The following is an 18,605-nucleotide window of genomic DNA, read 5'->3' on the forward strand; positions in this document are numbered from 1 at the left end:
CCAAAAGCGAAGGGGGGCCATTATGTTGGAGTGGGAGGGGCCTAAGTGGAGTGTGGGCGGGGCTGTGGTTTTGAGTGGCAGTATAAGTTATGACAGCTCGTCTTATGCAGGTACAGTGTGCCACTCTGACACTGTACACACACAAGAGCCTGCTGCTGGAGTCGGGCAGTCGCTCTAGTGACCACAGCATCCTTAGTGTGTTGCCAGGGCAACAGGGCACAAGCAGTACCAGGCTGGGGTAAGTGTTTTTTTTGTTTGTTTGTTTGTTTGTTTTTTGGGGTTGTTTTGAGACATTTTTTTAAGTGGATGTGTAGAAGGTGCATGACGCCTCTACCTGCGTCTCACCTGCGTCACCTCTCTTCTCCAGTTCTTCGCTCCCAGGCCAATTACAGCTAAAGGAAACCCAGGTGTCCAGTTGTCACCTTACACTGTACATGCTGCTCCTTATCTGCTGAGAACTGGGATGTGGATGAAGGCAGACTGTGGACACTCTGGCTATGCAGGCTGCACAGTAGTGTTTCATGCAGAGATATATAGATGTGTTTATATACAGTCGTGTGCAAAAGTTTTGGCACTACGAGTAAAAAGACACATGTCTGAGATTTCAGTGTCAATAAATGAAGGAATCGTCTACAGGACACAGATTGAAAATGCATTTTTTTTGCAGATCTTTTTACTGAATTTATGTTATGTACCATTACTTTCCATATCATATTTAACATTATTTATTTTGCAGTATGTTAAATTAAGAGGAAATAAGAAATTAAGCATGATTATCCCAATACATGAGCCAATAGAAATGCTCCAAAATGACTTATAATGCATGACACTGCAGTGACCGGTGTGTGTGTGATGCTAAAAAGCATTTTTGTGTGTATCTGCAGCCTCAGTATCTTGTATGACGTGTGTGTTTGATGGCTGTGCTGGTGATGAAAGTACATTAAATTAATGCAAGAGCTCTGCCTAGATTAGAACCCCCCTGTCTCTGTCTCTCTGAGGATAAAGTGAGCATGTTATTTTGACTGTACTTTTTCCATGAGGTCTGGGCTTGGGGCCTGGGTAGGGGTAAAGACAATTTAGGGCTGTCCTCACATGCACTGTGTTTGGATAGTGTTTAGTGTGTGTGTGTGGATAGTGTGTGTGTGTGTGGAGCTTGCGAATGGGATAGGGGTTCGGAAAGAAAGATCATGGGGTGAAGGGCTCTACTGATGGGACAGGGAAGGTCTGTCAGTTTACTACTGCATCTGTTCTCTTCCCCTCTCTCTCCTGCTCCTCCTCCTCCTTCTTTACTATTCCTCTGTTTTTAGTAACTGACCGGTGTGTTGTTTCACATGTGTATTAGCCCGATCTAAGAATAGCGGGTCTGCCTGAACCGCAGGACGGCTATACAGCGTCAGTGTGTTTATGTAATGCTTTTTGGTGGTGACTTATTTAGAAGTCCATTCATGAGAGAGCTTTACTGTAAGTGCTGTTTACCTGCAGTGTGGATCTGTGATGCCACTGTTGTTCCTGACGTCACTGTTATTGTGCGCGTGTGTGTTTGCATGTGCCGTTTCCTTACGTTTTCATCTCCTTCTCTTCTTCCAGATCATATGTTTATAGAAGACTTTATAGAAGATGATGAGGAACCACCTCTGCTGCTCCGCTCCTGTCTTTCTGATGGTGAGTCTGCTCTTCCTCTGCTTAGCACTACTCTCTCTCTCTCTCTTTCTCTCTCTCACTCTCTTTCTCTCTCTCACTCTGTTGGTTGTACAGAGCAGTCTCTGTCTGAGCTCTCAGCCTTCATTCACACACACTCACACTCATGCTCTGCTCTAAAGGCTGTGTACTGCAGTAGTGCTGATTCACTGCACTGTGGGCGTCTCTGGTCACCCTGTAGTCTCTACTGCGGATAAACCACCTGCTTAAAGCGATAGTTCAGCCAGAAATCCCCCCAAGAACAGGCAATCAACCAAGAACATGTCATTTGTGTGTGATTTACACATATTACACAGTTAGAATAATAGAACAGCAACAAATGACTAGAAAAGTGGAAAAGAAAATAGAAAAGAATTGTTACACGGCATAAGTGGTTCCTATTTCTAGGCTATGTGGTCACAGTTTTTGGTAGGTGGCTGCTGAGGTATATAGAGTGGTTGCTATAGGGTTGCTGAGTAGTTACTATGTTTTACCAACTGGTTGCTAGGTGGCTGCTGTGGTTCTCAAACTGGCCCAAACACACTAAGCTACTGAGAAAGAAATAAGGCTGATTGATTGAGTCCTGTCCGCTCAACATCGCCTGAGAAAATGTGGTTGCTAGGGGGTTACTATGGTATACCAAGTGGTTGCTTTAGGGTTGCAAAGTGGTTGCTGGATGGCTGCTATAGTATCCAAGTTGCTAGACCGTTTCTATGTGGTCACAGTTTTTGCGAGGTGGTTGCTATGGTACACCAAGTATTTGCTAGAGGGTTGCTAGGTAGTTGCTATATGGTTTTTATTTTATTGTTAAATGGTTGCTGGAGGGCTGCTGTAGTATCATATTTGCTAGGTTTGGTTTCTGTGTGGTCACAGTTTTTACTAGACGGTTGCAAGTGGTTGTTTTAGGTTGCTAGGTGGTTGCTATGATGTTGCTAGTTCTTAAGTGGTTACTATTCTATACCAAGTGGTTGCTCTAGGGTTGCTAGGTTGTTGTATGGTGTTGCTAAGTAGTCGCTAGTTGGGTGCTATAGGATCCCAGCTGCAGATTCCTATTGGTGGTTGCCATGGTATACCAAGTGGTTGCTTGCTGAGTACTTGCTAGATGGTTACTATCGTGTTGCCAAATGGTTGCTGGATGACCGCTATCCCAGTTGCTAGGCTATTTCTATGAGGTCATAGTTTTTGCTAGATGGGTGTGTAAGTATCCTAGTTTGTTGCTACAGGGTTGAGAGGCGGTTGCTAAGTGGTTAATGTGCTAGGTGATTACCATGGAATGCCAGGTGTATGCTATGGTGTCACTAGGTGGTTACTATAGCGTTGCTTTTAGTTGCTAGGGTGTTGCTGTGGTATCTCAGAGCTGTCCAGGCAGTTGGAACAGTATCTTGGGGAGGATTGTTACTTTCTGGACCTGCAGACTGCATCTCTTGCTTGAGAGTGGTTCTATTTTTCAGGTCAGGTCAGATTTTCTAAGGCGATGTTGATCTGACAAGCCACAGTTATCAGTCAGCCTTAGTTCCTTCTCAGTAGCTTGGTGCATTTGGGCCGTTTTAATAACGAATGCGAAACTTCTACATTACTGAAACCTCAGAAACGGTTTCAGAGTGATGGCCTGCGCAGACAGGTAGCCGAGAGGCGCAGTGTCATAAAGTAGATTTTGCAGAAAGGAGACTGTATAAATGAACAGCGTCTCAAAACAGAAGAAAATGCTTGTTCCTATAGATGTGCTGATCCAGTCCAGGCTTATTTTAATGGATTAGGTATCTGCTTTTTTAAGCTTGATCCTTTGTTTTTACCGCTGTGTCCTAACAAATGACCCTCTGGTATCCTCTAGGCACTGTATTTTGCATAGGAACAATATTCCTAAGGAGCTGGGTGGTCAGAGAGGTCAGTCAGGCTAGATTATGAATCAGGTTGGCTTTATAAATAAATAAGTCCAATATGTTTTACATTATACAAATAGTCTAAATGACATGTCTGTATTTGCTGATCTCAAAGATCAGATCGGTGTCTCAGATCTAGGTCGTTCTCCTCATCTCTGCTCAGTTTTGAACCAGGTTTTTGCACATGAGACGAACCCAGTAACTGATAAGTCATCCTAACAATGTTGATTAAATACAGTCTAAAATCTGCATCCGTCTGACTTTTGTCTGAACTAACACTACAGGAGATCCAGCGTTGCTCTGGTGTGCTCAGCTCCAGCAGCTGAGAAAGTGAAGTAGAACTGAGATTAGTTGAGTGTGGTTTTGGAAGCCACAGTCTGCAGAACAGGATGTGCACACATCAGATTTCACAGCGGACGTCCAGAGACCTTTCTTTTCTTGTTCCTTTCAGTCGTAGCATCCGTTTATGATGTAGATGAGTTAGCTGTCACTTCTAAAGGGCCTTGTTGAGCCTACAAGTGTGACACAAACGCACCTATACGCACACATTTAAACTACTCACCTGAGTAATTCAGTACATAGTATGCTTTGGTGATATAGTTATTATTGTCATTTTACTACACAATACATTCACAATCACAACTAGTCAGTAGTAATAATAGGAAAGTAAGTACTTTAAAGAAGTACTACTGTTATGGACTATTCAGTCATGCAGATTGCATGAGCTCGTTCAGTCTCTCGTCACTTCAAGACTTGACTACTGCAACTCTCTTCTGGCTAGTCTTACTCTGCACACCATCAGGCCCCAGCAACTTATCCAGAATGCAGTGGCACGGGTCGTCTTCAATGTTTCTAAATTCAGCCATGTCACTCCACTGCTGCGTTCTCTTCACTGGCTTCCTGTAGCTGCTGCCCGCATCAGATTCAAAACCCTGACGCTGGCCTACAAAGTCCAGAAAGGACCAGCCCCTTAGTACTTGATGGCAATGGTCAAAAGCCTGTCTTCAAACACAGACTAAAGAGCCACTTCTTCCGAGAGTACTTGGGCATATAGCAGAGTGGTCACCTTATTGACTTGTGTTTAGTAGTGTCTAAGCTTAGCGGTATCTTTGAATTTTTAGCCATTCAAACTAGCGAAGGTTTTTCTTGAGTAAATAGCAAAGCACTTTTGTAAGTCGCTCTGGATAAGAGCGTCTGCTAAATGCCTTAAATGTAATATGTAAATGTAATGACTAGCGTAACCCAAAGCTAACCGCTACTGCATACCCAACTCCTCGGCTAACTGGCCTTGTTTGTCTAGGAAAACAAAAATCAGGAGAGCTAGGACCAGTCCGCAATGTAAAACGCTGACCCTACGTGGTGCAGTGGACGTGAGAGTCAGTTATATGCTATGTGTATGTCTTAAGCTTGGAGCCACAGAGAGAGGTCACCTATCACTCCCAGTCAGCAACGTATGGCACGTGTGTAAATCTGCCTAGAGCAGGCCGTCCTCACAGACTGTGTGACCGTAGGCTAGGAGACTAGTGAGGGAGGCCACCAAGACTACAACGACTACTCTAAAGGAGTTAAATTGATGCTGCCACCACCATGTTTCACAGTGGGGATGGTGTGTTTGTGGTTATGTGCAGTGATTGGTGTCCGCCAGACATAGTGTCTAATCTAATGGCCCAAGCTCCATTCTTCCAGGTTGCCCTTGGAGTTTCCCACATGCCTTTGGGTAAACTGTAGTTGAGAGTGAATTCTCTTTGCAGTTCGCCCATAAAGCTTTGAAAAGGGTGAAGAACCCGGGCAACAGTTGTCGTATGCAGAGTCTCTCCCTTCTGAGCTGCTGCTGAAGCTTTAACTCCCTCAGGAGTAGTAGTCATAGGGGTCTTGGAAACGTGCATCGTTATGCTATTAGTGTGCATGCAGATACCAATGAAATAAAATGAATTGAACCCCAAATATAGTGATAATTACATAGTTGTGTAATAGAGTACACACATTTACATTACATTTGATGCCCTTTGTGGTTCAAGTCTGCACTCCTAATGTTTTGTCACTTATTTTGACGTCAGAAAGCGACAAAACTGTGTGTGTACGCATGAAAGTGTGTGTATGTCTACCTACACATACATATGCATGGGTCCATGTAGGTGTAGGGATGGTGTGTGTGGGTGTACTAGAGTAATGGAGTTTGTGTATGTGTGTGCTTCTGGATGCGTGCAGGTGTACGGATGTTGTATGAGGGTGGTGTTGACACATGGAGGGTGGGTATAACAGGGAGAATTTGTGTGTGTGAGTGTGTTGCGGTGACGATCTCTGTTTGTTTGTGTGTAGCTGCTGGGTCCATGGGGGGCACTGGCTGGGCCGTGTCAGTGGGGAGAGGAGTGTATGTGTCTGCACTGTCCCGCCGGACAGGAGCCATCTACGGTGAGAGAAACGCACAAGAACACACACTCCAGCATCCATTATTATTATTGTTATACACACTTCCACAGCTCCAGAGCTCAATGCTGGAGGCTGTTAGACACGGTGCCAATAGGTTTATGTTTACATACTCCTACTCAAAGTCCTATTCTATTGGCAATACGTCTTTACAGGGACTTGACAAGCTATACGCTATATGCTTGAATGTTTGTGGACACCCAGTGTTAGGAATTCATTCAGCTACTATAAGTTGCACCCATTGCTGAAACAGATGTGCAAATGTGCACACACACACACAGCATGTCTGGCCGTGGTAGAGAAGTTCTGCCAAATAAAATAGGGGGAGATCCTGCCTAATGCCAGGGTATTCTCAAAGCAATGCTCCAAACGTCCTGGACAGCAGAAACAGTGACTCCAACACATGCAGCGTCAGGTCTTTTATTATTATTATTATTATTATTATTAAGAATAAATACAATACAATAAATGAGCAGGTGTCCCAATATTTTTGTCCATATATAATATATATATATATCTATATATGTTCTACAGACATATACCAAAAGGTTGTGAAAGGCCATGATAGTGTCACTACTATAACAGCAGGAGTGGATTTTAAGCTGCAGTGTAACCATGGCAACCAGAAACACTGTACTGCTTTCTTTATCTCCATGTGTTACTCGCTGGTTCTTTCGTTTTTGGGGATTCCAGATTTGCGAATTCTCCTTCCAGTAGAGGGTATACACATAATGTCACAGGTGGCAGGACGTGTCCGCGCCCACTCAGGGGCAGAAAGACTGACTAAGTGGCAGTGTTAGCGTTCAGAGTGTATGCTGCTAACACAAAAAAACGAAAAAGAGCTGTTGTGCGATTGACTGTACAAACAGATTCAGCAGGAATTCAGACCTTTCCTTTTACAGACTGCTGAAATCTCAAGGAAAGAGAAACTAATGGATTGCTGCAGTTCGCAGAAACAACTGAAATCCAGGCAGCGAAACATGAGCTCTCTTTTTGGTGAAGTCACGTTCCATCATAGTTGCTCTAAATGTGCCTGAAAACAGTCGGAAATGCTCCTAAGACCCTTCACTCGACTTTGCTGCTTTCCGATATGAGGCTTTATCGCATGTTGGCTGGATGTTTGTGGCTACACATCCATGTCTATGGACTCTTGCTTCGTTCCTGGTTTGGCCGTTTCCCCTAATAAACGCAGCCATTCTGCAGAATGTTTTGCCACTTTGTCTGACTAAAGGGGGAGGGTGCGTATTCCAGCAGGAATGTGACTGCAATGCAATGGGCGTCAATGCATACCCTCTATTGACCACGTTTTTTAAAAAACAAATGTCGTTTTTGTATTTTTAGTCTTCCTCATGAACATGCCGACACACTCCGAGCGTATAATTACACGCAGTTTTTCATTATGTCGTGTTGGTCGATGTGTTTGGCCTGGCTTTAGGCTTGCAGTGAGGTGGATGGTCCTGAAGTCATGGTGGAGTGTCGCCGCTGCCCCTTGGGCACTTTTTCGGACGCAGAAGGCCCGGAGCAGTGCCGCCCACACACGGCCTGCAGGAGCCTGAACCGATGGACTGTGACCCCGCCCACCTCACACTCCGACGCAGAGTGTGGAGCCTGTCTGCCCGGGTAAAGATTTATCTTAATTGTAGTCAGTGAGCCGGGTCATATTTGGTGAGCTGCAGCGCGGTAGTGTAGTAAATAGAAGCTTATTCACCAGTTACCAGTTAGCTGAATGCTAAATACATGGTTTTCAGTTATTACGCTTCGAGATTTGCTTAGGACTCGCTGTTGTCTTTGAATATGGACTAAAGTATATTAGCCACCACCTTGAGACCTCAATTTTGTCCAAATTTTTGTCCATGTTTAGATAACAGTGTATTGTACAGTGTCAAAAACCACGTAGGCAAGTCGATTAGAGATTACTGAGCACATCCATATGGTTTGAGGAGAGTGTGTGATGATTTAGGCGTGTTCAGCTCTTGTACATTGTGTTCTTTCAGTGTCTAGCGGTTCGACAGTATGTATTTATATAAATAGGTGCTTACAATTGGATTGTTTGTGTACAGGTTTCACCCTGCAGCTTCACATAAGGCCTCCGCCCTGCGTTCCTGTGTGAGAAGTGAGTGTTAAAATGTTTTTTAATGTTTTTATTATGAATGTCACTTCAGATTTGATCACATACCCACACACATTTGCATTGAGCACTGTTGTTTTTTGCATTCCATAATTGCACACACAGCAAATTGCATACTCCTATATACTCCTTGCATACTCCTCGTTTTCTATAGGAAAATGGTGAGGAAAAGTGCTCCAAACCTGATCCATTTTATCTTGTGTACATTTTTACCCCCAATGTAGGATGCATAGGATGCATTTATTGGGTATTTGAGTTGTTGTTTAATGTGGGACTGGTAAATGTGTGACTTTTGTTGGGGTGAAAAATGCTCAGATGCAGTTTTGCAGCCCTATTTACCACCCTGTTATTTGACCTCAAACATGCTGATTTTCCTTTTACAGAGCACTCATGAAAAAAATGATGAGCTCTGCTTTTATTGGTTGCTTACTGGCTGGTTAACGTTGACAGGTCACAGCCCTATAATTTAGCCTAGCCTAGCTTGGCTTATTTTAGCTTTGTTTGTGGACCTGTAACAAGAACAAATCATCTTTTGGAATTATTCTTACCGGATAGTGTTGCCGTCCTGCTCTGGGTCCTCTCAGGTTCCCGTTGGCAGAGTGTGTTCTTACTTAAAGAGAATGTAATAGGGTCTGTTACGGTTAACTTTTTGCCCAGCAAATGTGCCTAGCGTCTGCCTGCCTGCCTTACCGTCTCTCCCTCGGCCCATATGCGGATATCTTAGCTTTTAGCTTTTTTTTAGCCACGCTTCCATATTCACTAAAAGTAGGCTTTGAGCTTAGCCTAAAGGCTTTCTCTGGTGCGCGGGTTTGTTTGGGGGAATGTACAAAATCCATATTTGGACACTTTCATTGCCTCATAATTCAGAGAATCTGGTGACAGTCCAGAGAAAAAAATGCAGATGCAGAACTTTAGGCTTTGGAACTTTTGTTTATTGCAATAAAAAAATCTTATACATTTATCTCATAGAGAAGGCCAGCTTAGACCTGGAGTTCCACATAGGGGCATAACGCTGAATACAGATTACCACCTGACATGCCCTCAAGATAGTATCAGGGATTTACATAAGGGAAGAATATGACTTCTGTACAGTGTATTCACTCTCTCTCTCTCTGTTCCCAAGTGTCTCTGAAGAGGCTGAAGCGCAATGCAGGTAAGAGCGTCCCCCGATCTGGAGTCGGTGTCGCTAATGCCACTAACGTGCGCAGCCCGGAGGAGAAGAATACGGAGTACGCAGTGTTCGCTCTGGTGCCCATATTCTGTGTGATGGGGCTGCTGGGGATCCTCATCTGTAACCTGCTCAAGAAGAAAGGCTACCACTGCACTGCGGAGAAAGAGGCTGGAGACGAGGAGGCAGCAACGCCTCAGAAAGAAGGTACACACACACACACACACACACACACACACACACACACACACACACACACACACACACACACCTGAGAAAATGATCTCTCCTGGAGGAAGGCCCATACTTCCAGATCCCCTCCAACACCTAGTTTATCTAATCAGTCAATTATTTAAGTAGATCAGGTGATATATATATGCAGTTTTACAGGTAGACACACTCACTGACCACTGGCTTTCTGTTTATTTGGGTTTATTCTAATGTCATATAGAGTTTTACAGGTAGACACACTCACTGACTTTGTTTATTTGGGTTTATTCTAATGTTATATATAGTTTTACAGGTAGACACACTCACTGACCACTGACTTTATGTCTATTACTCAGAAAGAGTAACACACAGAGAAATACACACTTTCATTTCCTCAGATCCTCACACACAATATCACAAATTGTTAACTGACCCGAGACAGCTGTGTACACACGTGTGTGTTGTGTAAACAGACCTCTGCATACTGCAGTGTGTACATGCAAACTGCACTGTGAGTGTATGCAGATGTAGATTTGTCAAATTCATGTTTTCCAGGAAATAGCATCCTACTTTTTGCGCGTTTGCTCTCGTCATTCAGGACAAACACAGACAAATAGAGCTTAGTTCTGTGGTTGAGCAGCTTCTCTGTTCATAATTAGCATGGAAAAAATGCTTTTTCATTGTAGATGAGGAACTGAACTCCCCCACTGTGTTACTGTGTCAGAGGGAGACGGTGTGTGTGTGAGAGTAGCGATGATTAAGAGACGATTGTGCGGCCCACAGCTGCAGCTGAAGCTCATTCCGCACTACAGGCAGACACTGTGATGATGTCAGAGAGGCTGGGTGGGAAAAGAGGCTTTTTCTTTCCTCGTTTGGCCGGACGCCAGCAAGTGTGTGGTCCTGAGACAGTAAATGTCCAAATGTTTATGGACACCCTTTCTAATGAATTCATTCAGCTGATTTAAGTTGGACTCGTTGCTGACACATGTGCAAATGCACACACACGCAGCTTGTTTGCTAATAATAGAATAGGACTCTCTGGGGCAGATGGATCTATTGCAAACATGAAGCTATTGACACTATGATTAATGCCAGACATGGGCTAGAGTGGTATGCTCTGGAATGATGGTGCTCCATCCAGTACTTTTTGGAAGGCTTGGGGAGTTAGGGATGCGATGGGATGGTGGTCATCCAAAGTCTCAACCTTACAAATCCTCTACCTATAGTGGTTCTTCTGTGGCATCGCTAAAAGAACCATTTTACGCACCTTTGTTTTTAAGAGTGTAATTGGTTTGTTATGTAGCTATATTAGCCATTATTTGTTCGCTACATTAGCCTTGTAGCTCCAGTGTAAAGCTTAAAAGCAAACTTCAGACATCAGTCTCTTAGCTGATTGTCTACATCTGGTGTAACGGTCTAAATCGCTGCCACTGTGGCCGAGGGATCGCAAGTTCGAATCCTAAACCATGCAGCTTTGCCATCAGCATCCGGAGTCTCAGAGAGCACAACTGGCTGTGCTATTTTCGATTGGGTAGATTAGGTGCTCTCTCCTCTCATTATCAGATGTAAAAAAAGATGTGGAAGAAACAGCACACATATAAAGACAGTATTCCAGTATATGTATTGCTGCAACCCACTGCAAAATCAGATTACATGTGTTGTATTAAACAGCCTTTATAGTTTTTCATGGCCTTGTAGGTAAAATGAAGCGATCCCGGATGTCCCTTTACAGATTCTCACGTGTTTCTGTCCTGTGTGTGTTCAGTCTGACTGCAGCCATATACTCAGAGTTATAACAACAGCAGTGGTGGGAAGCAAAGCCTCAAAATCACACATAAAGGTGGATAGTCAATAGTCAATAACTAGAGTATACAACAGTGGAACGACATTACAGGCCTAACCGCTTCTCACAGGAACGCTGGGTAAATATCCGTCAGATCTATTAGTCCTCCAGTTCTCGACTGACCGCACGCACACAAAGGCTGTGATAATTCACACTGTTCTCACACTTCAGCTGTAGCCACAGACGCCTCTGATCCAGAGAAGACAAAGACCTTACAAAACGCACACACACACACGCGTTTATACCCAGAGTTCAAAAGGGCAATCTACTCTTCCATAAAAAGCCTGAATTGCATAAAACTTACATAAAAATCACAAAAAAATAAGTTTTTTCCATTTAGACTGGAAAATGTCAGTATATCAGCCATAACATTAAAACCACTGGCAGGTGAAGTTAATAAGATTGATTGAACAGAAATTGATGTGTTGGAAGCAGGAAAAACGTAAGAATCTCAGACACTTTAACAAGAACCCAGTTGTCCTGGCTATACGGCCATAAGTCAGAACATGGGCATGGGCACCCGAGCCTCATTGATGCTCTTGGAGGCCCCATTAGCATTAACACCAACTTCAGTCTTGGTGTGAGATACCACAGGACACCTTCAGAGGTCTTGTGGTGTCCATGCCTCGATGCCCAACGCAGTAGTAGTATAGTATAGTAGGTGGTCTTAATGTTTTGGCTGATTCCGGTTCATATGGAGTAACTTCCAAGGCATAAATGGAAGAAACATAAAATAAGACCTGGGGTAAACCCACACATTCTGCAGTGAGGTATTTTTAAAAGTGTGTAAAAGCGAAGGGTCAGGAATCGCCGAGAAACGTTGTCATGTTTCTGCTTGAACAAGTGGTGAATCCATTACGGTTCCTCTCTGAACACGCCTGACATGTGACTTGTGTTTAACTGCTGACCCACTAAACCACATTAGATAGAGCTAGAACTTGGGGTTATGGTGGTAAGATGCCAGCGCCATGAAATACGACTGTGTGGACAGTAAATGGGATGGAGGCCATTTTCGTAGTTTCTCTTTTTCAGGGGTCAACACAGTCCAGAACATCTACTTATGGAAGGGCTTGTCTTTATTTTTACCCTTTTTCCACGTTAGAACAACAGTGAAGACCTCAGAACTATAAAAAAAAATAGCACAAATCCGCTAAAAGATCCACACCATGTTTTTATTTGACATTCTTCAGGGGTTCCCCATTTTGTCTAAAAGCAGGTTTTCAGACTCGGCGTTGGCATTTTCTCAAGCAGCTTTATGAGGAGTCGCCTTAAATGCTTTGCCAACATTGTAGCTGCTAAAAGCTTTTTGTTATCATAAGAAAAATTAGTAGTTTAGTTTTAGTAGTTGTTCTATTGGTCTCTTGACCAATAGAAATGCCCCCACAGAAATGACTTATATAATAGAAATGACGTATAACATCTCTTTACATTGACCTCCATAAGTGTTTCCCTCCTCCTGAACATTTGCTGTTTTGAAGATACGTGATTTTTGCATGGAAGTGAGGACATCTCAGCAATAAGAGCGTCTGGATCACATTAGAACAGATGCAGTTAAATGTAAATACAGTAAAAATGAACAGGAATTTCTGATTTTGAAGAAAGCAGATGAGAACTTTTGAATAGGTTTCAAGAGCAGGTTCCGTATTTCTCCTTGACCCCCCCCCCCCACACATACACACACACACACCCCATTAGCCAGGGCGTAGACGTGTTTAGGTCCAGCTCCAGCTCACCTGATTTAACATCATTAAGCACTGATTTACCAAACCGGGTGATGACAACAATATAAACAATACTAGACTCTCATGAGGAGAGCTTTTGGAGATCGTTTAATAAACATTTGGAAACCAAGTGTTAAAACTGTGCTTCCACTTAGAGCAAATTGATTTCTTTCATTATAGAGTTCATCTTGGAAGCAGTTGTCCAAACGTCCTTAAACTTGAGTCCTTTAGACCTTAGACTCTTTTTACACCTGGTCACTTCATATGACTATTAACTTGGTTGTATCGTATTAAGATTTTAGCCACATATATTTACTCTGGGTAGTCAAATGCATCTCCAGATCAGTCAGTCAGACTGATATCCCATCACTTGCTTCTCAGACCACCTCCTGCTGAAGTGGTTTGAGTGATTTGTGGATTTGTTTCAGTTTGAGTTTTGGGTGCATTTACACTAGAATTGTTATGTGGTTTGTCCTTATCCAGGTATAATCAATAATGATGACGCATGAAGTGACCGGGTGTAAACAAGGTCATAGATTATGGAAAAACACTCGTTTAATCATACCATTCCAGGGCCCGTGGCCCTGTTCACAGATCTGTTTACAGATGGCCCTGTTCATCTCTGTGGTAGCGGAGCTTATTTCCCCTGCCAGGTTACAGTGTTGCTCCATACCATCACTGAGCAACACGACACTCTGTCCATCTCTCCTTTTACTGATCAATAATTCAGCGATCAGCTTCTTGGCTGTGTGGACAGCTTTCTGAGCTGTTCTGCCGTGTTGACTTTTGGATGCAGTCCCTGTCAGCTCCTCTGCAGATGCCTTATTAAAGCTGTGTGTGTATGCGCAGTGTGCACAAATGTAGTGGATCGGCTACGGTATGCTTGGCATCTGAGCTGAGTTACAAGGCTCATGTAGCTTATGCAATGGAAGTCCACACCCCACCAACGTCTGACATTACAACACACTTATAATGTCTTTGAAGCTTATATTGTGTCAGCATTTCATTTTCAGAGTATAACACTTATAACACTGTTAATTAAAAATTGATCAATATTTTCTTAGTATTAGTATTTCTTAGATATTCCCTAGTAGCTCCTGCTGCTTTTTTAACCATGCTAATATACTTTGGACCGTTTGTATTAATAACACTGCAGTATAGTGTCAGAAAGTGGTGGGTTATTCGCTTCCAATGCTGCTTCAGACACCGAGCGTGCCCTGATGGAGAAGGGAAGACTGTTGTGAACTATGGCTTTAAGACCTCCTGAGGCAGAGCCCTTATCTCTTTTTGATTACAGGGTAATTTTAGTTGGCCTGATGAGGTTTAGAGTGGCATGTTCAATCCAGGAGTTCTAATAACAGGCTGTGGAGTGTGCAGTGAGTTATGAGTTATCCATGCTGTAAGTGTGTGTGTGTTTGGGTCCAGTCCAGTGGGTTTGGGTCCAGTCCAGCATTCTGTGGTCTGTGTGTGGAGTGGGTGAGGAAACCCAGAGGGACAGAGGAAGTGTAACAGTCACGATAGGAGGACGATATTTGTGATATGCCATGCAATAACCGTTGTTGGTTTCATAAAAGTCCTACAAAGGATTATTTTTTCAAAGCCACGTAGGAATAAGAATTTACTCTCATTCCATCTTTGTGTTGAACAACATCGCACCCACCATCCCCTCGTCTCCTCCCTTCTTCCCTGTTAATTACCTTAATCACTGGTTGGAGTGGGGGGGGGGGGGTGTATTACAGTTTCATGCACCACCTCAAAGCCGCCCTAAACTCCCTAACACACCTACCCAGCACACTTCTGCGTTTGCTTCCCCATGCCAGCTCCAGGGCATGATCCTTACTCACAAAAAGACCCATTTTTGGTTTCATGAAAGTGCTACAAAGGATTCTTTGAGCTATACTGTACTATAACAATTTTTGGTTACGCAAAGTACCATTTGTCAAATAGATTAGTTCAGTTAGTTAAGAACCTTTACATACACTTGTCATTGTTTGTGGTTCTTCACCAAAAAAAGGATGGATACCTGCAAAACCTCAAAACCTACACTATATGGTCAAAAGTATTGGGACACCTGCTCATTCATCTCTCATTTCTTCTGATGTCAAAAGAAATTTGATCCTGCTTTTGTTGAAGTAGCTGTCTCTACTTGGATGTTAAAAGATCACCACCTTACCTCACCTCAAACTCCCCAACTCATCCCAAAGGTATTGGATGGAGCACCATCATTCCACTGCTCCACAGCTCAATGCTGGGGGGGATTATCAGCTCTAGCCCAAGCCCCTTTTTTAGGTGCTTCAGAGTTTCCTATTCTATTAGCAATACTTTTCTACAGGAACTAAAAAATTGAGTATCTTTGTCAGCAATGGGTGCAACCCTAATGAAATGCATCCGTTATGAGGGTTGTCCTCAAACATTTTAGGTTTAAACCGTCTTTGGGCCAAAATGACTTCTCTAACGTCTTCTTCAACAATGGTTTGGAAAAGAAAGATGTCAGGTCGTTATTTAGGCCAAACCTGCTCGTCATACCAAGGGAGACACTTTAATGACCATGAAGCTGAGAGTTGAGGATAAATCCAAAGCCGTTTTATGCTGACTTCACTTTTACCGATGATGTATGAGTCCACAGGCCATGGGTTTGGAAGGTAGCCTAGTATGTTGGCCGTTATGAGTTACTGATGTGTAATCTCCTGAAGTGAAGCCACAGTGGTAGCAGGGATTCCGGCCTCTCTGGAGACTGGTTGTTGCTGGGTAGGCGGTGTGTTTGTTGTGGCGTGTGCCAGCTTGATGAAGCGCCAGAGGGAAAACGACTGTGGTGGGTGGGGTGTTTCTGGTTCATAGATTAGCTCATGCATGCAATAGTTGTAGCGTTCTGGTGAACTTCAGCGTTTTCGATGATGCATAAATGCTTTTTACAGAAATCATGTTGAGGTCTGCGGCTAACCCCTGGATATTGCATTTTTATAGGCCAATCAGAACTAAGATAATGTTAGCCAAAGTTGCATTGTAGTTGGAAGCTTTGGATTTCATTCTTCATATATTTCTAACAATGTGTGAAAATGATCAGTGTTAGCAACCGAGACATCCAACTAATATTCTGGGCTTTTTTTTTTCTTTTTCTAAAACTGATGTAAAACACATTGATTTCTATGGACTGTCTTGACCTCTTTGACCCAATTCACATAAGCAGCGTCTAAAAGATCTAAAGATAGGGTCTGTATCACATTTGGTTTGTCCAGACTTTCCTCTGTATTCCTGTTAGTGGTGCAGTACGAATCCGTTAGACAATGACGGTTCAGTTCACTTTCGAACGTCCACAAAATCCAAGCATCTGGATTGGGTCTCATTTGGACATCTATGGATGTGCAAAACAGGTTCTACATCTGATCATGAACTGTTTTGAATTAGACATTTCTACATAATTTATTCAGTATACATTAAGCTTTATTCATTATGACCTTTATTAGTACATCACCACATTTTATGTGGGCTCTAGATAGTGCCAGGTTTATTACTTGTGCTATGTGAGCTTATTTAATAACCACTAATATATCAACAAGTGTTCCATATTCCAAAGTGGCCTTCTTCTCATCACTAATTAAAGACTAAAGAGCTCTAAGTAAGTATTTAATGTGTCAGCTTTCATCAAAAATTCAGTCGCTGTTCTTGGCATTTGCAAACAGCCCTGCAAACCTCCCTGTTATGTCCGAATAAGCTTCGTACAAAAGTTCAGTTTATCAGGGTTTGGTTGTTAGATATGGTTAAACATCTGTCTAGCTTGTATGCTGAGTAATGGACATTTATGGTAATTATTGTACTTAATTATTAAGTACAGACTAAACAGCACTGGATAATATGCATGGCCATACGCAATAAGCTTTTCTAAGCATATTGAGGATACTGTCAACTGCAGGTTTAATTACAGACAGTGTGATTAGACTGGTTTAATTAGATGAAGAGCAGCAGATGTTGAGTATAAATCACTGTATTCAGTATGAGAGAGGATCTGAATAGTAGTTTTTAAGAATATGTTGCTACGGATGTTTTTAGTATGTGATTACATGTATTGTGTATTGTGAAAAAAGTCTTTAAATATCGTGATATAGTATTTTTACCATATCGCCCAGCTCTAGTACAAAGTGTTGTTGCGCATTACTGTAATTAACAGTGCAACTATGGCGATTTTCACATAAGAAACTTTGAGTTGTGTACTGAACGGTCATAATGCATAGATTTATAGAAATTAGAAAGGTCTAATTCTGGCTTTTTAAAGTAAAGAATAAAAGCTTTATCAATTCCTAATTCATGTTATGAAACATGGCAAGTATAGACGCATATAACATGTTCCCTGTCACTTTATTAATGTGTGTGTACATGTAGGCTAAACCCACACAATGAACATGTGGGTCCCACAGGGAAACAATAGGCCCGGGGCGATTAGAATAACAATGGCAGTCATGGGTGCCAGTGTTTAACTGGGATGAATAGAAAAGAAAGCTGAGTGAGCTATTCTCGGTGAACCCCTGCCACACTCGCACACACTCTGGGATTGTGGGAAACACCCAGTTACTGTAGAGACTACTGTTCCGTATGCGTGAATGAGAGTGGTGTCGTTTACTGTCTGCAGTTTAATATCGTTTGTCATGAAATGGGTTGTGCTGACTAATTATAACGAGCAGAGTGACGAGCTGTCATTTAGGCTAGTCACGTGGAGAGTGACAAAGAAACCCTCTGAGATGTTCGTGGGCTAGTGGGACTGTTCGTGGGACAGTGTGGGCTAGATTTACACAGTGTGTAGAGGCGACCGCAGTGGGAAATGAGCCTTCAATTTACTGGAGCTGTTGCTTATCACTACTGGTAGCTGCTCAGACGTACTATATCTCCACCCATTTTCCACATGGTTCTCCCATGTTTAGCGCGATTTTCCCTTAGAAATTCATATCCGTACACACAGCCTGTGAGCGCAGTATGTCGGAAGGATGCTTCCAATTAGCACCTGAAGCTGCTGTGAAAGATTCAGTACCTCAGGCCCGCTCTTTGTAATAGAGATGTATGAGTGTCTACTTCAAGTCATCTCATGGATCCTTATGGAACCTAATGCAGTTCTTCTGTTGAGTGCAGAGTAGTACAATTCAGTCCCACTTAGTGAACTAGAGAGGGAACCTTGGCTTTGTGCTCCTAAATGATTAAACCCAGTTCATATTGATGTATTAACACTTGTGTGTTTTTGTGTTTGTGTGTCTGTAGGTAACCCTTGCCCTTACATTGTAGAAGATCCTAATGAAGACACAATCAGTGTGCTGGTACGACTCATCACAGAAAAGAAAGGTACTTTACTCCTTTTGCCTACATTTCTTGCTTATCGAAAAGATCTGTGGTGCACATAGGCCTTGATGGACATCACTCACTTTATATCTAAATGTGTGTTTGTGTTTCAGAAAATGCAGCTGCCTTGGAAGAGTTGTTACTGGAATATGAGAGGAAGCAGATGGCTGTCAGCAAAGCCTCGTCCATCAAGTAAGAAAATGCTTATGTCATTTCAGTGAAATTAGTT

General features: G+C 42.8%; 1 protein-coding gene across 2 annotated transcripts in view; it reads left to right on the forward strand.

Moving 5' to 3' along the window:
• The window catches only part of relt (RELT TNF receptor), a 45,414-nt gene that overhangs the window by 15,572 nt on the left and 11,237 nt on the right, over positions 1–18,605 (forward strand). For both annotated transcript variants that reach the window (XM_072695070.1, XM_072695069.1), the window contains 7 exons: positions 1,588–1,662; positions 5,877–5,969; positions 7,420–7,604; positions 8,045–8,097; positions 9,236–9,487; positions 18,299–18,379; positions 18,490–18,568. In XM_072695070.1, coding sequence (XP_072551171.1) covers positions 1,618–1,662; positions 5,877–5,969; positions 7,420–7,604; positions 8,045–8,097; positions 9,236–9,487; positions 18,299–18,379; positions 18,490–18,568 — 788 coding nt within the window. In that variant the 5' untranslated portion in view covers positions 1,588–1,617. The remainder of the gene's footprint in view (positions 1–1,587; positions 1,663–5,876; positions 5,970–7,419; positions 7,605–8,044; positions 8,098–9,235; positions 9,488–18,298; positions 18,380–18,489; positions 18,569–18,605) is intronic.

Source organism: Salminus brasiliensis, chromosome 13 (assembly GCF_030463535.1).
Source record: "Salminus brasiliensis chromosome 13, fSalBra1.hap2, whole genome shotgun sequence".
NCBI lineage: Eukaryota > Metazoa > Chordata > Actinopteri > Characiformes > Bryconidae > Salminus > Salminus brasiliensis.